Source organism: Haliotis cracherodii, unplaced genomic scaffold (assembly GCF_022045235.1).
Source record: "Haliotis cracherodii isolate W230 unplaced genomic scaffold, xgHalCrac1.p SCAF_6, whole genome shotgun sequence".
NCBI classification, from domain to species: domain Eukaryota; kingdom Metazoa; phylum Mollusca; class Gastropoda; order Lepetellida; family Haliotidae; genus Haliotis; species Haliotis cracherodii.
The window spans coordinates 37,310,923-37,336,704 of record NW_027266319.1 but is presented as its reverse complement, the minus strand read 5'-3'; the positions used below and the strand labels follow the sequence as shown (position 1 = coordinate 37,336,704).

The 25,782-nt window shown below is 38.8% G+C and overlaps 1 protein-coding gene across 7 annotated transcripts in view; it reads left to right on the top strand.

Annotated features, from left to right (window-relative positions):
- LOC139445885 (voltage-dependent calcium channel subunit alpha-2/delta-2-like) overlaps positions 1-25,782 on the top strand; it is a 127,296-nt gene that overhangs the window by 69,218 nt on the left and 32,296 nt on the right. For 5 of the 7 annotated variants that reach the window (XM_071227121.1, XM_071227120.1, XM_071227119.1 and 2 more), the window contains 10 exons: positions 7,782-7,913; positions 9,926-9,983; positions 11,378-11,428; positions 12,445-12,544; positions 15,626-15,703; positions 16,463-16,552; positions 17,187-17,324; positions 19,069-19,147; positions 21,360-21,409; positions 22,527-22,628. In XM_071227121.1, the coding sequence (XP_071083222.1) occupies positions 7,782-7,913; positions 9,926-9,983; positions 11,378-11,428; positions 12,445-12,544; positions 15,626-15,703; positions 16,463-16,552; positions 17,187-17,324; positions 19,069-19,147; positions 21,360-21,409; positions 22,527-22,628 (878 nt within the window). Of the gene's footprint in view, positions 1-7,781; positions 7,914-9,925; positions 9,984-11,377; positions 11,429-12,444; positions 12,545-15,625; positions 15,704-16,462; positions 16,553-17,186; positions 17,325-19,068; positions 19,148-21,359; positions 21,410-22,526; positions 22,629-24,354; positions 24,436-25,782 lie in introns of all 7 variants that reach the window. The other 2 variants (XM_071227126.1, XM_071227125.1) reach the window with 2 other exon arrangements.

Sequence of the window (25,782 nt, the reverse complement as noted above, 5' to 3'; positions counted from 1 at the left end):
TTGCAGTCGTTTGTTGCACGATGTTGATTCACAAAACTGCAAGAGGTACTTGATATTTCGCTTCTGTATGGTAGAAAAAAGCAGTGTTCGAAAGTGTATATTCCCTTGTTGTTCACAATCTCACAAAATATGGTGCATACAGACTTGATGTAATCTTTGATGTAAACTTGAATATTCGCTGTCAATAGTGTATCACTATTGAACATGAGACTGTACTCAGAGTAATTACACAACAAAAATATTAGTTTAATAAAAGTATTCAGTATGAAAAGATCTAAAAGAGGAATTGTTTTTTGACAATATTTTTTCAGTGGTTATTGTAAAATTGTAAAAAATGTTCTGAATTTGGAATGAATGTCACTTATAATTAAAATCAATCAAGAACAATCATCCGAATAAGAGAGTAGAAAGGAATAGTCATGTTATTTCATCAGTGGAAATGGTGTAATGTGCTCATATCATCCCTATAACAAGCACTTAGACTTAGTCAACCAGCACATCATACAACAGTTGTATTTCGAACACTGTCACTTTGTTTAGTTCGTTGTTGTACCAAGTACAGTAAAGCATCGGCATTGTTTCTGACTGACAAGCATGATATCAACGACACTGCAGTACACTCAAATCCATACCGCTAGCGGTTTTCGTTTCAATATTTCTATTGTGCATGGTTGGGTAACCAAACTCATAAAAATCAGATCTTAGTTCTCGCAACCACTAAACAAAGATCTGAGGATATCCCACGTCAGAACAACCTTTCATCCGACCAATCGGAGCGTCGGTGCCGTAAAGCATGAGAAAGCTGCCTTCTGATTGGCTAATGTCAACCTCATTCCATTGGTCAGTCAAAGTTTGCGAAAGGTCGGTCTGTCGTGACCCGTAATTGGGTGTCGTCAGATCTTTGTTTAGCGGTAGCGAGAACTAAGATGTGATTTTAATGAGATTGATGCATACCAGTCGTGGTATCTTCGTGGTACCATGGTGCTTGTTGAACTTGATGCTTTACTGTTATATTCTTGCAGATTTGTGATTGCCACATGTATTTTCAAAATGTCTGTGTCTATTTGCAAGTGAATGTACAGTCATGGGACCTGTTCATGAGTTTGCAGATATTTCATTGATGTGTGTGTTATTCAGGTGCAGCAAAAGGTCATTTCGATAGAGCCCCATCTTCACAGGGTAGTTCCTGTAGGTGTGTAGTCATATGATAGGATTGGAGGTGTGGCTCAGTCGATTATTCACTGTGATTCCTTGTCCAGAGTTACGTCCCTCAGATGTGCCAGTAACCGATGATTGTGGGTCTGAATCACAGATATTCCTAGATTGTTTCCAGCTGTGTCAGCACTGTAGTTGTAGGTTAGACTAAGGCCTCATCACTTAGGGATTTCTCCCATATCGAGCTGACACACAGTTATGTAACTGAAATACTGTGCAATACTGCGTTAACCCCAAAACTTAATGTCTCACTTTGTAAAGCATCTCTACTCCTTGCTCTGATAAATCATAATTATCTGGTAGTATGATCAGTGGCTAAGTGAATAGCAATCCAAATCTGTTTAGAAATACTTCCCTTAGCTGTGCCAGGATCTGCTGATCATGGCTTGGTTTGAATCCAAATTTACCCTGATTATGATCTTTGGTTCCTCAGCACCATAGCCATTCTGATAGTGTCACCAAGAAGGTAAACATCGTGACCTTTCTTCACATTGATAATTTTTCCCCAAATAAACTGCCCCTGATGTTACTGTTATGTCATTTAGAGTGATGGTAGGACCCAACTGTCTTGTTCAATGGGGACTAGTGGTTAAAACGTTCGCTCGTCACGCTGAAGACCAGGATTTGATTCCCCACATTGATAAAATATGTGAAGCCCATTTCTGGTTCTCTTATGTTGAACTCGTAAATATCTATCAATACAAAGTCCTAAGAAATAGTTTTGCTGCACTGAAATGACATGGAAGCAATGGGATGTGTGTAAGCTGGTGAGTGCTTACGTCTGATGACTGTATGTAGCCTACAGCTTGTGTTGGAGGATGCCCTGTGAGGGGATGAGTGGCGTAGATATGTATCAAGCTGATCATGTGGTTCCTGTGTCATGCTACTGTCCCTTTCTGAGTCCAGTTGCATGCCATCTGTTCATTTCCTGCCTCACAAACCATCCCTGAAATCAAACCTTCTGCTAGTGTTTGACAGTCATAAGATAGTTCAGTGTTGGACACTGACAAAAGTATTCCAGAGGACCAGCACATGGAAAAATCTAATGGTCTTGTTCAATCTCTACTAGACACAATGGTGCTGACAGTGTTGTTTGTCTCCAAAATAACACCAGACCACCGGACCAGCATTTATTTAATTTTACAGGCCTTTTAGGAAAATATTCTAGACCCTAGGGCTGGGATGGGTAACTCGGGTACTTGGGTACTCGGGTCGGGTGGGTACTGAATAGGACCCGGGTACCCACAGGACTACCCGGACCCGTGGTTAGTCACGTGGTTATATTGTTAAATGACAAAAATTATCTAAAACTCTATGGTTACACTAAAAGTGACAAATGTTCACATTTCTCTCCAACTCTGCACACATTCCTTCTGACTTAATATGTGTGCATTAAGATAAAACTCCAGTCAACTTCAGTGTATACCTGTCCAGCTCATTTTAAACCTGTATCTAAATACATGTTTCCAGGAGTACGTTCAAACGTTTCCCAATCATACCTATCTCTTGGGACCTACAGCGGGGACCCGGGTAGGGTCGGGTAATAGGGGGTTGGGTACCCGGGTAGTCAATTTGGACTCGTCCCAGCCCTACTAGACTCGGAACAACAGACATGCATTTCATTAATTTACTGTTCCTAAGGAAATATACTAGACTCGGACGGGAGTGGAAACAAGGGTTCACAGCACAGTATGACATGAAGCTGATGGAAACAAAGTCTTTGTTATTGTTCTACTGATGAAGAAATGGCAATGAAGCTGATGTCCGTAAAAGTTTATGTCTCTTGGACCAAGTAATGGTCATCTGGTTGTAAATACATTACAGGTATAGGATGGGTCTGTTGTCAAGGTTCAGAACTAAACTTGAAATGATGACCAATGATTTGTTATGAGATGGTTGTCTTTTCATGCCACCTTAACTTGTCTCTTTAGGTTTATTAATTGTTTGTTATCAAAAGAAAACTTTTTCTCGTTTCCATATTTGATACTGTTGCAATGTTTGGTGTGAAAAGCTTGAGCTTGAGACTATATGATATCTGATAGTATCAATAAACCACACACCAATGATGGATTGAATTTAGCTCTGGGTATTTCATATAGATGTTAGGTTTAATTTATGGTTTTATCAATAAAGCCAAATGATATATTTGTTTGCCTACATCATGTTTGGTAGCCATGGCAACCATGATGTTGTGCAGGTTGAGGGTTAAAGCTTGGAATAATGGAAAATGTCAAATCGTTGAGAGAATATTGTTAATATTTTGTTTATGACAACTGTATAAAAATAAGATGATTGATTTTGTTTCTTATACCAAAAACGGATTTGCAAGACTGTTTTCATAAGATGTGATGCGGAGGAAGGTTTGTGTGATACAGCGGCAGTTGTCATGGTTCTAGTAGACTAGAAACAGGTAAACTGTAGTCTCATGTTATTACCTAGTCCTAGTATGTCACCTTGTCCTATGCACACTTTTCGTGAATATGTGAAATACCGTGATAAAACAGGGATTTTTCTTGGATTCCAAATAAAGTGCTCTTGCCAAAATTGGGAAAAAATGATTACTTTGGAATTTGTGATTTAACATCAGAACATTATACTTCAACATAACATTAACATCGTCAATGCAAAAATATGAAAGTAAGTTAATAATCAACAGCCTCTTACTCTTCGTCATGTTTATTTGTCCTAACAGCGGTGAAGTACAAGTCATCTCTACAAAGCTATAACATTAATTATAACCAGTGGAGGGGGCACAGGTGGCCCAGTCGCCTAAGCCCCTGCGATTCGCTGTGCAGAGTTGCGTCCCCTGGGCACGCCAGAAACCTATGATTGTGTGTTTGAATCCAGGTTCGCCCTGCTCTTGGGTTTCACCGAAGTGGTTAACGTCTGAATGTCTGAGACCTGCATCCTACATTAAGCTGACACGCAGTGATATAACTGGAATACTGTTAAAAGCAGCGTTAAACCCAACTCACTCACTCACTAGAACCAGTTGAAATTGTGAGTTTAAATTTAAGTATATTTCCTGATATTTGCAGCAGATTTAGGACTGAATATTTGCCTCTGAGTAGGTCTACATAAATTGACCACTGAGCAGGTCTACATAAATTGACCACTGAGCAGGTCTACATAAATTGACCACTGAGCAGGTCTACATCAATTGGCCTCTGAAGAGGTCTACGTAAATCCCTGTACACCTTATCATAATAACCAATATTTTGGTGACATATAGTAGATCTTTTGTTATGGACGGGGTTTTTTTTAATGCAGGATGTAATTAATGTTTCATCTTCAGTTTATGTTTTGTCACCATAAAATAACTGAAAGTTACATGGTTATCTAACTTGTAGGTGATTTATATATAATTATGATGTTGGATAGCTACTATTGTATCATATAATCTAAACTAACTCCATGGTCGAGCGGGTAGGGCCTGTAGAGTGGAACATCATTGGTTCAATCCCCAGCCGTGTCATACCAAAAGACATTAACAGATGGTACTTGTTCTTACCCTATCTAGCATTAAGGGGCTAAAACAAGGACTGGTCGGCTCGGAGTCAGTATACTGTGTCTGACTGGGGTGTCCATGTTAAACTTAGGCATGGTAACTCAGTAGGCATTTGTCTGTCACACACACACACACACACACACACTGAGCACACATCATATAGTTTTCATGATCCTTAACAGTTTTTGTTCAGTATGTAGGCATCCATGTCGCTATATGTTGAAAGGCAATGCTAAGCCCCAATACAATTAACTTTATGTCAATCCAAGCATTAAATCAACTTCATTTGACATATTGAAAAGAACATTTTTCCAGTGTAGTTGTTACAAAGGTGTGACTAGTGTTGATGGTGTTACTAACAGGACACTGACGTCAGTTTATTATACTGCCACCTGTGACTATGTCATAGCAAACACCCAGTCAATACTTAAGTAGGTCATATCATTGTCACGACTCAAAGGACTCTTCTGCATGAAGAAATAGCATGATGATGTTGCCGTGCATATTATTGATGAAACGTGTCGTGTCAAAACATTATGTCCTACTCGTGTGGGAGACAGAAGAAGAATGAGATGGGGTCAGTTAAAAATTGGGGTGGGGATCAGTTAAACATAGGGATGGGGGTTCTTTAAGAGTCAGTTGTCAGTTGGTCCTGAAGCTGCAGACTGACATCAGCCATAACTTCACGGTTAGACATCATCGCTTTTTTTAACAGGTCTTCAGCAACCCATGACGACTATGCTTTCCATAACAGGCGACTATGCTTGTTGTAAGAGGTGACTAACTGGATCGGTCAGGGTCCGGCTTGCTGACTCGGTTGATGTTTGTCATCGTATCCCAATTGCATGGATCAATGCTCATGATATCAACCACTGGATTGCCTGGTCTGGACTTGATTATTTACAGACCGCTGTCATATAGATGGAATATTGCTGAGTGCGGCGTTAAACAATAAACAAACAAACAAACAAATCATCACTGGTCCCTCAAACATTATCTCTCCGAATTTTGTTAAATTACATCAACCAGGTTCAACCAGACACAAAATATTGCATCCTCTGAGCATACAGATCGAGATGGGATGAAAATTATTCACATTCCGAGTCCTTGGGGATGCAAAAAAAAAACAGCTCTGTGAATCAGTACACTTAATATTGCAGATTGCATTGTATATGTAACCATGGTAACTGACATTTCTATTCTGGAAATACACCTAGTATCATGGCATCAGCATCATGATCAGTTTCATGATCAGTGGGTGAATAGTGTGAGAATATTATCTGGCATATACCAAACTTAAGCCCCCCCCCCCCCCCCCCCCCTCTCTCTCTCTCTCTTACACACACACAAACACACACACACGGCATGTTGGGTGTATTTATAAACTACAAAAGTTATTGATATTCATTATCTCCGCAATACAAACGAAGTGGTCTGTATACAACTAGGTCTGTTATTTTGCAAATATTTCACCAATTGAGGTTAACTGCAGAGCTTATGACTATTTCATTTGTTGATGCACATTGTTAATGCTGAGCCAGTACAAAGAATCCCACTTGTGATAAATTTGAAAACAGCAAGAATACTTCAGCTCTTTTAAGCGCTTTTCAGAGGAACGACAAAATGTGTGAAAAAATATGTATTAAAACTTTGTGCTGTCCAACCCCCTCCCAAGTCTCATTACCTAAAAATGATTTTAGTCAAACTATATCGATTTCTGGTAGCAGTTGAATTACGTCCTCCTGGCCTTGAGGCAAAGCATTTAAAAGGTTACAAGCCGAATTCCCTGTTGTGTGTTAAACACCCATTTCAATTCCCACCTCCTAGCATTAGCTGTGTTTGAGCCAAGCATGGTTAGAATAGACAAGAGTCCTAGCTAGTCTCACATATCAAACTGCAAGAGCATGATTTGGAGTGTTTATGATAATATATACCACCCATATTGATTCCTTAATCGTGTTGCATCCAAACTCATCAATGATAGATCGTGGTTGATCTGCATGGCTGCATACAGCAGTGATACCTACACGTTTCTGTCAATGTGAAATTGATTGGTAGTATGGTGCATTTCAACCAAGTTGTTGTTGACATGATAAGGACTTGATGGGGTAGTTTGTAACACTGGTCATGAATTATACATGATGTCTGAGATGGGCGATGCGTCATTAAAGGGCTTGTCTTTCTCATTCATTCCACTTTTTGACAGAGCTGATTTCATGTTGAAGGCATGATATCTGTATTATTGAAGGTTATGTCATGAAATTGAGTGATGTTGATTTCAAAAAGAACTGATGGAATGAAATAAATTTGTTTTTCAGTGAAATGACGTAAATGCTGACTTTAAACGAGCATCATGGAATATGAAATCTGTGTGAAAAAATTACCTACGAAAATGTGCTGATCTTAAATCGAAATCAAATAATGTTTTTTGTTTATTCTACATGTTTGATCACACATAAATCCATCATTTTGTCAATTTGTCAATATTAATCTGTCATTCAATCAAGTTACCTTGAGAAGCATAATGCTTAAGATTAGTTTTCAAGAATTATGAAGCTGTTTGCTGAACTTTTCTGTGTATGACAGTTATCAGATTGTTTGCAATAATCGATGCTGAATCATCCTTTTTGTAAATAAGAATGTGCTGGATATAACTGAACACTCTGGGTATAACTGCTGAAGACAGATCAATTTTGTTTTCTTGATTTCACCCAACAGATTTAGATCAACATAACAGTATGCTGAAGGCAGCACGAAATAAAATAGTTTGTCAGGGTTTATTGTAAATTACAACAAAATTTATAAAATACACAAAGTATATTTAAAAAATATATTTTCTAACCAAGAATTAAATATTATTTTTCTACTTTGCAAAATGAAGGCAGTTTCATGTTGACATTGTACAGCAAGATTGATCTGACAGAATATAAGAAATGTGTGTTTGGAAATCCGTCTAATGCAAAGCAAGGCAAGATGACATTTGACAGTAACCTCTGATGGGAGGACTGCTTGTGGAGATCTGCCCCGTGTGCTGATGATGTGTATTGATGTATTCCAGACCTGGAGATCCTCAATGGACTCAACTGGACATCCCAGCTGGACAAGGTGTTTGAGGAGAACTATAAGAAGGACCCTGAGATACTGTGGCAGTACTTTGGTAGCCAGGCCGGCTTCATGAGAACATATCCTGGTGAGGTCTTTCTTCTGTTTTTATTTGGTTTGTAGATCTATTTTTCCTCAAAACCTTTGGTTGTATCATAAAGATGATAAGTCTCTTCAATTATTTCTTTGCTTTTGTGAGAATATAGGTCTGTATGCATGGTATGATGATACGAAACTAAAATCTCAAATTCTTTACTCTTTTTTGCTCTGTTTGTGAGATGTGACAGGAATTTTAACACGTTTATGGTTTTTATAAAGGAACAAAGCCACATACTGTTTGGAGCACCGATAAAACTATGAATAGTATTTAAGCAAACCATTGCTGGCCCTTGTTCATGTGCAGCTTATCTCAGTGTGGTATGGTAACAATAGGTGATTTTCTTCAATTATCGAACTCGGTGTTATTAAAAGAATTCTTTAAAATAGAAGTTTAAATTTGATATATTCTTCATTGTTGAATCTGCAGATTTGTAAACCAGTTAATAAACAACAAGATGTAAAAGCACTGAAACTGCAGTGCAGTCAATGTTCATCACCTATTTCCTAGCGCTTGTCTTGTAATTTGTGCAGCATATTATAAAGGGTTAGGGAGCTCCAGGGTTAGATGATACTGTTCATGCCTTGTGACCGCTGGTAATCTTCAAGTACACAAGGAGCAGTCCGATGAGAGCAAAAAGCTTGAAAGTAGGAACTGATAATATCAGAGATAACTCTGATGTTCGCCCACATTTAAGCATGTTAAGTGTATTTTAATTTATTTTAATTAATGAATTCAAATTCTGCAGATATTCTTCTTTTCTCCATTTCTGAGTGCAAGTATTCCATAATCAAAATGTCTTTAGTAGCCCTGTTTATTAACTGATAAAAGTCCATTTACTCATAAGCATCAGACAAGGGTACAATGTGTGAAGCCCATTTCTGGTGTCCCCCGCCTTGATATTGCTGGAATATTGCTAAAAGCGGCGTAAACCATACTCACTCACTCACAAGCATCATGGAGTGGAGATCTTCCTGCACCTGCTGTCAACCATAGGGTGTCTGACCCTTGGTTGTGCCTCTCCAGTGCCGACACTTAGGGTGGAGCTAGGGGATGGTTATCTCTGGTCTAAAGCTCTATACCCTTGGTTAAGTTCTGCTTTACTGGAATCCATCTTTGAACCTAACATTGTTCTCTCAGAACCTCACAAAGGGATCATATAGCAGTGATTGTCGTAAGTCAGTGTTGAAGTATGGGAGAACTCTACGACAGTCGTAGCTACGATGACTTTTTGAAACGCGTCCCTCTGCTGCTTTATCATGTTTATTGTTGACTGCTGTGTATTAATACCTCTCCTCATCCTTGGTATATCATCTGGCTGGATAAGAAATATTTTTATGTAGTCTGTACAAATTCAGAAAATGCAGGAACGCAATATTTATGTAATTTGCAATATCAATGTGTTTATAACATAGCAATCTTGGCTCTGTTCCACAATGTGAACTTAGACATACAGCTGTCTTAAGTTAGTGCTGAAGTATGGGATTAAGATCTCTTAAGGAATGAGCCAGGCCTTCGTATTCCTTGCTATGCTGGTTCTGGTGGCTGAAACAGTACTCTGATGATACAATGTGTATCACAGTAGTTGGTACATACACATGTAACCCTGTATTGCAGAGAAGATGTATTCATATCTTTTAAATTTGAAGCAGCAATGTTAATCGAAATCTTAATTGCTTCCTCGCATCAAATATTAGTGTGCATCATGAACCTTATCAGATGGAATATTATCCTTACATTACCCAGTTCATGGACAATAGGAGTCTAGAGTCACATCAAGAACAAAAGATGTTTTGATACAAAAACTGAACATGTAGCACAAAAAATAGTGTTTTGTGCAATGTGATATGCGAGTTATTGAGTCTTGGCTGAGTGACAAACATGTTACTATGACAACCAATGGATTAATGTCCACACTGTTGACCACTAGTTTGCACAAACCAATGCTGATTATGGCATGAATTGTTGAAAGTTGAACTTAACCTTAAATTGCCATTTTTCAGGGGGTGCGTGGAAGAATCGTGGACAAGTTGATCTCTATGATGTCAGAAGACAGTCATGGTATGGAGTTTTAATATATCGATAATACCTCATGACAGCTGACAGTACATCTGTATACGACTGCCTCTGTGGTTTAGTGGTACAGCCTCCACCCGGAGAGCAGAAGGTCCGGGGTTCGATCCCCGGGCACTTCATATGGAAAGATGTCAAAAGATGGTACTAGTTGTTACCCTGTCTGGGGTTAAGCATTAAGGGGCTAAAACAAGGACTGGTCAGTATTCTCTGTCTGAGTGGGGTATTCATGTTAAACTGCGGCATGGTATCTCAGTGTGCTAGCACTATTAATCAGCATCAGTCCGGACTAGTACAAGCAGCCACACACACACAAGTGCATGCACATCGCTATATGAGTATAGTAATCTTGGTTGTGACGTTAAACCTCATATCACCTCACCTCACCTCACCTCACCTCACCTCACCTCACCCCACCTCACATCTGTATACAGGTGTTTTGCATTATTAACACAGACACTGATATTTTTCCCAACGCAAAGATACTACTAATAGGACATAACACCAAGTCTATGCTGTGGTGTGCAAGTTAGTCCTGTTATTACACCATCTGGTTATGAAAGGTATTCATTGGATATCTGCCTTATATGTATTTTTTTACTTGTATTCAAAAATTCATTTATTAATAATGATGTTTACAATAATTTCTGTGAAATGTTTTGTGAACTGATCAGCAGATTGCACCAATTCACCGTTATTTACAACAACCATGATCAGATCACTGCTCTCGATGCCTTGTTGCAATTCATAGCAGAGAACGATACATATATCATAAACACCATACTTTGACTCGTAAACAATCATATTTGTTGTTGTTTGTAAATTAGAAATGAAGAATGATTTCTTAGTTTTCAAAATTCCAATATTGAAAACCACATCAATGAGTTAAGATCAACAATTTAGACCCTGAGCAACCAATCCAGTTAGTCACCAAACATGGGTTGCTGATGACCAATTCTAACCTGTATCTTCATGGGTTCCTGAAGTAACACCGAACAAGGATTTATCTAGGTGTTCTCGGGCTGATGTTTGGCCCATGTTGAGTTGATACTGAAGATGTTTCAATTCGAAAGATGATAATATCAAATTAGCATTTCATAGCTTTCATATGAGACTTGGTTTGACATTTTTACATTGAATGCTGTCTCAGAACAACTTATATCATAAAAGGATATGAAAGTTACAAAATATATTATTGAACACATTTATTGAAGATGCTAGATAAATCTTTGCTGAAATACTTGGTAGTTTGATTCAAGAGAAGATATTGAGAGCTTCTGTAATTATTATAATTAGTATGATTATTATGATTATTATGATTATTGTTTAGCAAGGAGACCTGGTTACCTTCATCACTAATGAGTTCCTCCATTGCTTTCCAGGTATACTCAAGGATCCAGTTCTCCTAAGGACATGATGATCCTCATTGATAAGTGAGTGTTGAGTCCTGCTCATATTGTGGTGTAAACTTTCACATACATCAATCAAATTTAAAACTTATCCTGTCTCACATTATGCATTCCTTCTTCAATCATATGTGGAAACGGGCTTGAACCATGTTTCCAACTTCTAAAACAAAAAAAGAACACTTCACCCAAACACACCTGAAGAAGAAAGAAGAAATGCATAGTGTGAGATAGAATAAGTATATCAACATAAAATTTATGATAAAATTTCCAATCATCACTTGTGAAGGTACGTTACAGTCATGACACTAGCATCTTTAGACAAAGCTCTGTGGAACATGTAACTTCTGCCCTTTATGACTGAGGTTGATATCATGACAGTAATGAGTAGGGACATGTCTGTGACACATGGTACATCACAGAGTGGATGTCACATTGTTTGTTTGTTGTTTTATGTTGCACTCAGCAATATTCCAGCTATATGACAGCGGTCTGTGAATAATCGAGTCAAGACCAGACAATCCAGTGATTGACATCATGAGCATGCATCAACATGCATCAACCAAGTCAGCGAGCCTGACCGCCCAATCCTCTTATGACAAGCATAGTCGCCTTTTGGTTCCTTTCACAGTGACAAAATTATCCCATGAAACCTATGATCTTAGGTTTGAATCCTGATTCAGCCTTATTATGTTCTTGGTTTGTCAGCACCCAACTGTGTGGGTTACACCAAAATGGTAAAGTTAGAAGACTTCACGTCATTCTTTCCTCCCACTTACCATGCGGGGACACTGATTTAACTGAAATACTGTTCAACTTGATGTTATGAAGGAGAGGTCTTGAGTTGTCAGTCAACAGTATGGTACATGTGTGTGACAAATAAGATGATCGGTCCAGAGTACTAACTCACCTCCAGATCCAAGACCTACAAACAGGTCAGATCAGCTCACTGAAATGATGCCCAAATAATGTTGAAGTCTAGCAAGTAGGGCGTTACAGGTAGGCATTGAGTTGTTGTTGAGAGGAAGCGTGTGTTGTTGCAGGAGCGGGAGTACTCATGGCCAGGCACTGCAACTGATGAAGGTGGCAGTCAAGTCCATCCTCGACACCCTGGGAGAAAATGACTTTGTTAACATTGCTGCAGTGAGTTTTTCCTGTCATCATCACTATTGATGCTCTAACATACCATGATCAGTGACACTGGTGTTCCTTTCATACCATTATCACTTACATAGATGCTCTAACATACCATGATCACTTACATAGATGCTCTAACATACCATGATCACTTACATAGATGCTCTAACATACCATGATCACTTACATAGATACTCTAACATACCATGATCACTTACACAGATGCTCTAACATACCATGATCACTTACACAGATGCTCTAACATACCATGATCACTTACACAGATGCTCTAACATACCATGATCACTTACATAGATGCTCTAACATACCATGATCACTTACACAGATGCTCTAACATACCATGATCATTTACATAGATGCTCTAACATACCATGATCACTTACACAGATGCTCTAACATACCATGATCACTTACATAGATGCTCTAACATACCATGATCACTTACACAGATGCTCTAACATACCATGATCACTTACACAGATGCTCTAACATACCATGATCACTTACACAGATGCTCTAACATACCATGATCATTTACATATATTCTCTTACATACCATGAACAGTGACACTGGTTCCTTTCATACCATGATCATTTACATAGATGCTCTAGCATACCATGATCACTTACATAGTTGCTCTAACATACCAGACCGCCTCCGTGGTCTAGTGGTAGAGTGTCCGCCTGGAGAGCGGAAGGTCCGGGGTTCGATCCCCGGCCACGTCATACCAAAAGATGTTAAAAGATGGTACTTGTTGTTACCCTGTCTGGCGCTCTAACATACCATGATCACTTACATAGATGCTCTAACATACCATGATCACTTACATAGATGCTCTAACATACCATGATCACTTACACAGATGCTCTAACATACCATGATCACTTACACAGATGCTCTAACATACCATGATCACTTACATAGATTCTCTAACATACCATGATCACTTACACAGATGCTCTAACATACCATGATCACTTACACAGATGCTCTAACATACCATGATCACTTACATAGATGCTCTAACATACCATGATCACTTACACAGATGCTCTAACATACCATGATCACTTACATAGATGCTCTAACATACCATGCTCACTTACATAGATGCTCTAACATACCATGATCACTTACACAGATGCTCTAACATACCATGATCACTTACACAGATGCTCTAACATACCATGATCACTTACATAGATGCTCTAACATACCATGATCACTTACATAGATGCTCTAACATACCATGATCACTTACATAGATGCTCTAACATACCATGATCACTTACACAGATGCTCTAACATACCATGATCACTTACACAGATGCTCTAACATACCATGATCACTTACACAGATGCTCTAACATACCATGATCATTTACATATATGCTCTTACATACCATGAACAGTGACACTGGTTCCTTTCATACCATGATCATTTACATAGATGCTCTAGCATACCATGATCACTTACATAGTTGCTCTAACATACCAGACCGCCTCCGTGGTCTAGTGGTAGAGTGTCCGCCCGGAGAGCGGAAGGTCCGGGGTTCGATCCCCGGCCACGTCATATCAAAAGATGTTAAAAGATGGTACTTGTTGTTACCCTGTCTGGCGCTCTAACATACCATGATCACTTACATAGATGCTCTAACATACCATGATCACTTACATAGATGCTCTAACATACCATGATCACTTACACAGATGCTCTAACATACCATGATCACTTACACAGATGCTCTAACATACCATGATCACTTACACAGATGCTCTAACATACCATGATCATTTACATAGATGCTCTAACATACCATGATCACTTACACAGATGCTCTAACATACCATGATCACTTACACAGATGCTCTAACATACCATGATCATTTACATAGATGCTCTAACATACCATGATCACTTACACAGATGCTCTAACATACCATGATCACTTACATAGATGCTCTAACATACCATGATCATTTACATAGATGCTCTAACATACCATGATCACTTACACAGATGCTCTAACATACCATGATCACTTACACAGATGCTCTAACATACCATGATCACTTACACAGATGCTCTAACATACCATGATCATTTACATAGATGCTCTAACATACCATGATCACTTACACAGATGCTCTAACATACCATGATCACTTACATAGATGCTCTAACATACCATGATCACTTACATAGATGCTCTAACATACCATGATCACTTACACAGATGCTCTAACATGCCATGATCACTTACACAGATGATCTAACATACCATTATCATTTACATAGATGCTCTAACATACCATGATCACTTACACAGATGCTCTAACATACCATGATCACTTACATAGATGCTCTAACATACCATGATCACTTACATATATGCTCTTACATACCATGAACAGTGACACTGGTTCCTTTCATAGAATGATTATTTACATATATGCTCTAACATACCATGATCACTTACATAGATGCTCTAACATACCATGATCACTTACACACACACACACACACACACACACACACACACACACACACACACACACACACACACACACACACACACACACACACACATCAATGGTGGTCGCTATATCAGAGCAATAATCTTGTACCCCATTTCAGCTCACTTCATACCACTGTCACTTACAAAGGATTATGTCCACTCACCCATTCAGAACCAGGGAGTATATGTGTATGTTGGAACTACAGCAAACTACGACTTTTTTATATATATATAGAATTTTTACTTAATCAAACACTCACAAAAATGTTTGCATGTAGAGTCTGTTAATCAGGTATTTGGATCAGTCTGAGAACAGCACAGGGAAATCAGGTTGATGTAAAGTTCATACAAACAAGCCTGCCTCATATTGGTAAAATAAAAGTATATTCTGCGAGACAGTTTTATTGATTTTTGTTGTGTGCTTATTCCACTGTAATATACATGTATGTAGAAGAAAGATCTGGCCTTTCCTGGAGGGGAGCAATGTGGCAGTGGTAAATAATTGATGTTCTATTATATCAGTAATCAGTATTTTCTTTCCCACAGTTTTCCTCAGACGCACAGTTTGTCAGTCAATGCTTCAACCACACGCCATTTGTACAGGCCACTTACCGCAATAAGCAGGTAGGCCAACGTTCCCCCCAAGTAAAGCTCTGTATATCAGGAGGGTGTATATTCTACATTGGGCTGAACTCATTTCATGGGTTTCCAATATTTACTTACCGATCAGCTTGTGTCAGTCAAAATATAAATTATTCTAAATGTTATGATAATATGTTTTATGTTTTTTAGGCTAAATTTTTATGTGATGTTGATACTGCTTAAAGTGCAGGATGTTAATTTTTTTTCATGGAAATGTGTATGTATTTATTTCTGAGATGTCTTTGTTCTCATTTTGAGAGGTTTGCTGTCCCCCACAGCTACACTCAGTGTCCGGTGATTTGGTTGATTGCGTGTTATCTTACCCGATGGTGTGGATCATTGCTCATAATATCAATCACTGGACTGCCTGGTCCAGACCTGATTATTTATAGGCCTAGGTCATATAGCTGGAATATTGCTGAGTGCTGCATTAAACAACAAACAATCATTGTAGAGTCATGCGAAATAATCACTGAGAGTGGCTGTTGCCTGGTAACAGATATATATGCTCACACTCTTGATAATAGGTTTGCTTGTTTTCAAATCAAAACATGATTTATCTACTAAATTGTTCAAAAGTTTGCCCCTAAATATTTCAGTCAGGCCAACACTAGAACAGCATCAGGGAATAACTACAACCATTATCTCCGACTCAATTACTTGAAAAATATTTTTCAGTGATAAGGATCATATGGATGCAGTATTTGGTGTCAAAAAAATATATCCCTTTCTTTGTTTCAGAAATTGTCAAATGACGTCAATGATTTATCTGCCAATGGAATGGCTAACTTTGAAGTTGGACTAAAGTTTGCTTTTGAACAGTTTGAGAACGTAAGTCCAATAAGAGCATTTGTCTCAGGTCTTCAAGTGTATTTCATATTGCAATGCCTACTTCTTATAACAAGGGGATACGGGTGGCTCAGTCGTCTGAGGCGCTGTGATTCGCCGTGCAGAGTTGCGTCCCTTGGGCACGCCAGAAACCTATGATTCACTCACTCACTCATAGACTTTTGGCACTTCACAGAGCATTTTCCTTGCAGCTGAGCAGTGTATAAAAATCCCCAAAAATTCAGTCAGACAACTGGACTGGCAACAGGTACCAGACCAAATAAAATGTTGCCAGTCCAGAATTTTTGAACATGTAGTAACAAGAGGGTTACCTTAAGAATAATACTGTTTGATTTTAGTTCTCAGAAAATAACAATACACTGGTGGATGTCAGCAAAATAGTATTTTAAGCACTCAGCTTAGGAACACAGCTCCTCAACAATATATTTATTTTTTACAACTTCTGTTATGAGTTGGAGCAAATAGACATTTCAGTGGTTTGTGCTTGCCCTAGCTTCTACTATTGCTATCAACAGCTACTGCTACACCTAGCATGCTTGTTTCTTCAAATGATAAGCAAGGTAGATGTGATGTGTTTCTGAGGTCTATAACTGGGACATTTATGCATTTCTGACAGTTTGAACGAAATGAGACAAACCCTGACCTAGACCAACATAATGGAGCTTCCTGTAACAAAGTGATCATGTTGTTGACGGATGGAGGCACGGACAATGCCGAGGAGGTATTCAAGGAATACAACTGGCCAAATAAAACTGTGAGTACCAACCACCATGTACACCCGGGGCTGCTGTCGTGTTTATGCCCCTCTTCAGATAGAATAGGTCCTCAGCAATTCATGTTATTGGCATCCAGTTGGATCAGGTAGTCAGGTTTGGTTACTTGGCTGATTGTTGCTCTCTGTATCAGTCACTGGATTGTCTGGTCCAGACTCGATTATTTACAGGCAGCCGCATATAGCTGGGATATTGCTGAGTTCAATGTTGATCAATAAACATGCACGCACCCACAAGTAATATATAGTGTCTAAGAATATTTCAGTAGATTGTAGCTTAGATTTTGTCTGTAACGTGATCAGTGAAAATATTTTGCAACATCTTGTTTCAAAATAAACGTTTAGAATCACCTGCTTGCAACTAGGAATTACATATTATTTGTCCATTGTTAAAGTATTTTTTCCACATATACATTGTAGTCATTAATTCCTTATGGTCCATATGCCAACTGGATATTTCCCATGGGCATGTGGGGTGGTCAGGTAGCTTAGTGGTTAAAACGTTCACTCGTCACACCGAAGACCCAGGTTCAATTCCCGACATTGGTACAATGTGTGAAGCCCATTTCTGGTATTCCCAATTGTGATATTGCTGAAATATTGCTAAAAGCAGCAATAAACTAAACTCATTCATTAATTCCATGTGCAAGCATGACATTATAGTAGTGAACTACAACATTGAACTCCATTTCACTAACTCCACCCACCTCAACATTCTGAGCTTTATTTAGCTCACCTGACTCAAAGTGGACTTGTATATGGCCTGCTTGTCCAGTGTCTGGTCAGCATCTGTTAACATCTTATCTTCAAAACAATTGGACCAATGAAGGTGAAACTTCCCAGGCTTGTTCCCACAAATCTTGACACCTGAATGCACAAATCATATTTTTGATTTGGCCATGTCTGTAAATATAATGAAATTTGGTTTGTGTGAAGTTAGTTGTTGGACTGATCCCATATGTTTTGTTGTTCACAAGATTTTAGTTTTTGAATGTGTTTTGACCTTTTTGTTTTGACTATGCTCTTAAATTTTGTCAAAATACATTTGTGACTCTGTGATCATCTTTTTCTTTGCCAGCCTGATGAAGTTGAACCTTTTTGGACTGTATGTTTCTTTTTTTGTTTGATAGGCATTACTTAGAAGTTGACGGATGACAAGATAGACACAATTTTTTATGGATAACAACTTCTTTGGATAACAACTTCTTTAATACAGTATTAAAGAAGTTGTTATCCATAAAAAATTGTGTCTATCTTGTATGTTTCTTCTTTTGTTGACATATTTTGTTCTGTCATAAGAGGTGACAAAGGGATCAGGTGGTCAGGCTCGATGACTTGGTTGATGCATTCCATCGTATCCCAATTGCATAGATTGATGCCTATGATGTCACTTTCTGGATTGTTTTGTCAAGACTATTATTTACAGACCGCCGTCATATTGTTGGAATATTGCTGAGGGCAGCATTAAACAAACAAACAAATTTTGTTCAAATCCATAGAATTAAGTGTTGGTGTTTAGTCCTCAGGAAATTTGAAACAAATATTTGAATATCAATTCTGGCAGCAGTGTTTCAGTACAGCTGTCTTTATTGACATTGTACACAATTGACTTCCTATCCCAGTGAGCTATAGTGTTATGGCAACCTTTTTAAAAAGATTTATCTCCCACCAACACTGTTCCCTGACCTGATGGTGCTGTGTGACTGTATGTTGCTGTTGTCTACAGGTGAGAGTCTTCACGTATGCCGTGGGCCCCACAGCCAACCCCACCAATGCCATTAAATGGATGGCATGTGCCAACAGAGGTAAGATGAAGGATTTTATCTAAGACTGATTTTTCCAGGCACATGTGTTAAGTAATCAAAGTTTACAACATAACCATAGTAGTACCTGTACATCATCTCCTATTGCATGGATTGTTTTCTGCCATTTTGCGTTTGTGCAAGGAAAGCATCAATACTTCACATGCCTGCGTACACTACATTCCTCCATCAGGGTTTTACCTAGACTTAAGTGTGAATATAAGAGCCCTGTATTGTAATGAAATGGTGTAGTTTACTGTACATTTGTTAATTACTTTAAGAGTCTGGAGTGAATCAGTGATCATGTGGACAGTGGTCATGATTGATGGATGTATGACGCTCATAACTGCTCTTGATGTGCTGTAGGTAGTCTGTCGTACAGACCCTGTAACAAATATTTTCAATGCAGCCTATGCAAGTCTATCATAGTTGGCAAGTCTAGGTAATGTCTGTTTCTGAAAATGAAGAGAGTCTGTGGTCTCCATTTTATTATACTTTATTAAGATAATTTAACAACTGTGTTTCATGTATAATATGTTCCATTTCAGAGACTAGATGTTAGTCTACGCTTAGGGTACAATGAATAGTATTCTATGTCCCACGAGACACAGTATATTCTTATTCTGTGTCCATTCTCTCGTTGAGTGTGGCGTAATACCCTACTCCATCACCCGTGAATCCATACTGCTGATATACAGTGTTGTGATGTTGTCTGTTTTAAGTCAAGATATTGGATTGGCTATAACCCATGGACGTCAAATGAACCCTACTCTGTGCATAAATTTTGTGTCAGCTCGGAGGCCATATTCGGATGATATCAGTGTATGGCCTCTGGAGAACCCTATTGTTGCCTGATATTGAAGCAATGTGATGAGAAGATGGCAGCAAGGCTGTGGCACATGAAGAAATATTGCTGTGTGTGTAACGAGCGCTCAGTGGTCAGAGCTCTCTGTAGGTTCTCTCTCGTTGCAACTAGCTGTGGTTTGATTTGTGGGTTACAACTAGTGACCACACTGCAAAGTGGACGTATGTGTTCACGGGTGATGGAGGAACGTAGTGTATGCAACAGCGGCGAAGAATTCACAATGAGCTTGAAGTCAGTGTGTTAAAAATGCTCATCTGAAAATGTTATATGAACAAAATTTCTATAGGTTGTAGCCTAGCTTCAGTTCCTTTTGTTGGGTATTTAAGAATGCACGTGTTATATCTCTCACTTTTAGAAACCACTTTTCAGATCAGACGGGACACCAAATTGTGTCAGAAGTATGAGAATAAAAAGTTATGTAATGGAAATTTTAACCTGTTCATCTGACACAAAGTGAAAACTGACTGTATTATATATACATGGAGTTCATCATCTTCCCGAAGCAAGAGAGTTAACTGACTTTATAAGTCCAGTTTCCACCCTTGCCGAACTTTGCTGGAATTACTGGGCTCGATCGTAGCGCCACCAGTGGCTATTACCAGTTTTGTCCCCTCTAAGCCTCTCCTATGGACCAATGAGACTCCAGCTCTCGTATCACTTGCGTTTGCTTCACCCAAAATGGTGGCGCCCGGTCAGGACGATCTAATCAAGATGTTTATTGTGATAAACGGATCTTACATTGCGAAATGCATCAAATCACGTGAGCACCTTCATTAAAAACATGAAAAGATTTGGAAAATATCTGCTGACGAGTTGGCAGTGCACATGCTTTGCAAATCCTGCAATCGACCGAAATCTGCACGACAATTTACGAACAGTATTTCGATTTTGGTGCGCAATTTGGATTGGACTATGCACAGACTCGTTAGTCCAGCCAAAATGTAACTCCATAATACCAGCCTAGTTCGGCAAGGGTGGAAACTGGACTTATATAGTCAGTTAACTCACTTGCCTCGGGAAGATGGGAGTTGATCATCTAAAGACACACTACCCGTGAAGATCCTGGTTGGAACAGGTCTTCAGAAACCCATGCTTGCCGTAAAAGGTGACTACCGGTATACTTGTTATAAGAGGCGACTAACTGGATTGGGTGGTCAGGCTCGCTGACTGGGTAATGCATGTCATCATATACCAATTGGGTGGATCGATGCTCATGATGTCAATCACTGGATTGTTCTGTCAGACTTGATTATTTACAGACCCCTGTCATATAGCTTGAATATTGCTGAGTGTGGCATTAAACAACAAACAAACAAAACAAAATCTAAATACACACACTATCTGCTGCAGGTTACTTCTCACAGATCCCTGCCATGGGGGCCATCAGAACCCGAGTCCAGGTACGTCACTTGTACATTAAGCTCCAGTATGAGTGTGATAGAATGGAAGTGTTTTCATGCAAATTATGGTGACCACAAACATAAGAATCGTTTTCCTTATATATTTGTGATGATTAATAAACTATTTTGCTTTCAGGAACTTTAATGCAGATCAGTTATGCAAGTTAACAAATATTTTGTTTTAGGATTCCCTTGCTCAGTGTTTGGAATAAGTCTGATTCAATATGTTGAAAGTATCAGTAACTGTACTTGCTTTTGATATGTTATATAAGAGAACGTGGTGGTGGGTTTGAATCCCGGTTCATCCCAATTATGTTTCTAGGTTTGTCAGTATCCTACTCGTGCTCATGGTATGTCATATCCAAAATATGTTTGTTGAGGACTATATGGGCATATATGTAACACACACCCATTATTTCAAGAGTAGGTAAACAGATTTCATGTCATGACTTACAAACCATTATGGTCATATATGTTACGCAAAAGAAGTTAAAGAACCCCTGATGTTTGCAGATTACTACAGTTGATCTGTCATATAAATATGAAAGAATGCCATGATAGATCAACTATAGGTATATGCAAGAATGTCCATCAGATCAACTATAGTGATATGAAAGAATGTCCATCAGATCAACTATAGTAATATGAGAGAATGTCCATGACAGATGAACTATAGTAATATGAAAGAATGTCCATCAGATCAACTATAGTAACATGAAAGAATGTCCATCAGATCAACTATAGTAATATGAGAGAATGTCCATCAGATCAACTATAGTAATATGAGAGAATGTCCATCAGATCAACTATAGTAATATGAAAGAATGTCCATCAGATCAACTATAGTGATATGAAAGAATGTCCATCAGATCAACTAAAGTAATATGAAAGAATCTCCATGACAGATCAACTATAGGAATATGAAAGAATGTCCATCAGATCTACTATAGTAATATGAGAAAATGTCCACGACAGATCAATATAAAAGATGTTCTTTAACGCTTCTCTTGAGTATGATATATAGCCAAGATTATTTGAGGAGTATGAGCACCCATTTGAAACAATGCATTTCAAGACAATATTGGTATATATGTAACCAGTCCAGACATTATTTCAGGATTATGTGGGAGTGCTGGCTCGCCCGCTTGCTCTCAATTATGTAGAACACATCCAGTGGAGTAGCACCCACACTAACCCCTTCTTCAACGCCAGCAATGCGGTAGTGTATACCCTCTTGCACATCTGTTGTTTCCATGCTTTCTGGTACCGGGGCTTAGGCTGAGAGCAGTACCTCTTCATTTGCTGGTCCTTTGGGTTTATTATTGCTTGGGGAATGTAATTGTTGAACTATATCTGAAATTGTGTAATACCTACTGGTATTTGTAATAAAAGTTATTCTCAACATTTCATCTCCTTATGAAAGATTTCGTGTAACATTTGAAAATTAAGCGTCAAAGCTGTAATGTTGTAATGATGATTTGATACTTTGTGCAAAATCATTTCCTCTTAATAAGTAAAATTTGCATTTTAGTTATGAATTTTGAGTGAAAACCACAATAATTCCACCTTTTGAAAATAGTTTTATGTTTCAATACTTAAGGGATTTGGGAGAAAGGTGAGGTTCTTCTGCAGATTGTTTTTTTCAGCAAATACTATTTTATATGAATGAGAAATTCAAATTACGAAAGTTTGGTGGAGGGTTATATTGCTAAGCATGGCTGCAGCAGCAGCAGATGACCACTTGTGTGACATACATGTGGTAATCATGCTGTTTCATAAGGCCACAATTGTTCTTAGATTTTCATCCAATGTTTGGAAAATACATGAAGTAGGACTAAGTTTTTTATCTTTATCTGAACTTGTTTTATTTATCCCAAAATATTTTCACTTCTGTATTTCTAGTAAATTTAGGTTTTACATTGACTTTTTCCACCACAGCGTTTGTGCATGAGTGAACAGCTCACACATACTTTCATGGTGTCTACACAAAAACTTGTGTTATATTGCAGTTTCTTTTACTCTGTTTAGATGTGATATTATTAATATTAGAGTCAGACTTGCTAATGTTTCCTACAAATCTTAGCAACACCGCCCTGTTTGAGACCAGGGCACATTCAACATATTGAGATCAATATGAACTGCAGCAATGTCAATGGATGGTGAGTTTTCAGAACCTCCCTGGTTTTATTTAAACTGGTAGGACTTTGGTATATCATATATGCCCATAAAGCCAGCCCCCATATGTCTCCCCACCCAACACAACCCAAACCCTGCCCAGTAGCCCCCTACCCCACACAAGCCAGCCCGATATGTCTCCCCACCCCACCCAAACTTGCCTGATATCTCCTCTCTCACCCAAACTTGCCCGATATCTCCTCTCTCACCCAAACCTGCCCTATATCTCCCCACCCCACACAGGCCAGCCCGATATGTCTTCCCCCACCCCACCCAAACCTGCCCGATATCTCCCCACTCACACAAACCTGCCCTATATCTCCCCACCCCACACAGGCCAGCCCGACATGTCTCCCAAGCCCACCCAATCCTACCCGACATCTCCTCACTCACACAAGCCAGGACTATGTCTCCCAACCCAATCCTGCCCCATATCTCCTCACTCACACAAACCTGCCCTTTATCTCCCCACCCCACACAGGCCTGCCTGATATGTCTCCCCACCCCACCCAAACCTGCCCTATATCTCCTCAACAAACAAACTTCACTCAACCCTACCCCTCCTCTCATTCCCCTCAACCCTACCCCTGTGCATTTCCCAATACATATGTTCTACCCTAAGTCCTCCAGTGATGCCACTGTTACACCTGGACGGTGCAGATGTAGATCCTGCAGGTAGAACACAGGGAGGTGCCCACCCACCCCTCCCAACAAACATTGAATCTGCTGCCCCTAGTCTTCCAGTGACGTAGCTATGTGATCTCCTTCAGAACTACACTAGAGCCTTAGTAGGACCCAAGGAGTATGTTTACAGTCAGAACTTCAGCTGGGAGGTCACCCAAGACCCTCATGTATGGGTAACAAGGAGGATGCCTGTACATTGACAAGGATGGAGCACTTACACTTTCACATGGAAAATGACTGACCATGTATATTATGTTCTTCAGATTTGGCATCACTTGGAAATTCAATTACAGTTTTTATTAATTTAATATATTTGGGTGAAAAATATCCCAAACTTATGGTTTTTGGTTTCTCTTTTCTCAGCCATGATGTTAACCTGAGTCTTGTTCCACAAAGCAATCTTTGCACTATGACAATCAAAACTCCCATACTTTAACATGGGCTTAAGTCAGTCATAGTGCTGAGATGGCTTTGTGAAATGTAGCCCTGTGTTTACATCTGTGGTAGATTTATCAGAAATATTAGTACCACTGTTTGGGTGAAGTATGTGTGTCTCCACTCCTGTCATAGTTTGTTGGTGTCTTCACCGTAGCATGGCATTGTTGGTTACAATGGTAACATGATTGAAATCCTAACCCTCTAATTTCTAACCATTACACTTTTCAGCTGCATTTTTTGAAGTGTTTGACAGCCACAGTGTGAAAATAATCAGAACATTTGAAAAGAGTGGATTTTTATGCCTTGGTTTATTTTCAACTTTGGAATGGCATATATATAAATCATGCTGAGAGAATTGATGTTGGACGTATTCTTGTATAAACATGTGCATTGTGTTGGGAGATATGGAAAGCCATCAAATTGATAAAAGTTTTGAATAGAAAAAAGGATTTAATTCAGTTTAATTACAAATTCTTTCTTTCCATGATATACTTCCCGCTGTGTACGATCTTTAGCTTCCTTCCATGTAGTCGAAAACATTTAATCTGACACATATAAAAACCAAATTGTTCAATAGCCTCCAGTTATTGTGAGCAATGCCAAGAAGTTGGCTGAATTTGGGTCATGGAGATTTTTGGATTCTAAACAATGGCCTCAGTTTGTATGTACAAATCATATAAAGAAAAGAAAACGGTTGAAAGGAAATCTTAATATTGGTAGCAATGTCAAGACCTCAAATGGTAGAGTTTCAAAATCAGCAGCAGCATTAAGAAGTCATTAGTGAATAGGAAGTTTTCTATTAAAAGATCATGATTATTGATATTTGTCCTGGCAATGGAGTGAGAGAAGATGTTTCCCACTGTAGCAGATTGATATAATTTGATGAAATAGGCTGATGATATTAGCCAGGCTTCACCATGTTTACTGTGTGTGGTTGAAATCACATCATCTCGAATGGAATCAGGTTGCTTCTGTAATCAGAGATTACTTTATCTGATGCGCTTGAAGAGAGAAAAGTCTTAAAGGGTAAACATTCTAATCTTTTGTACAGTTTGAAAATTGAAAGTCTTAAATTA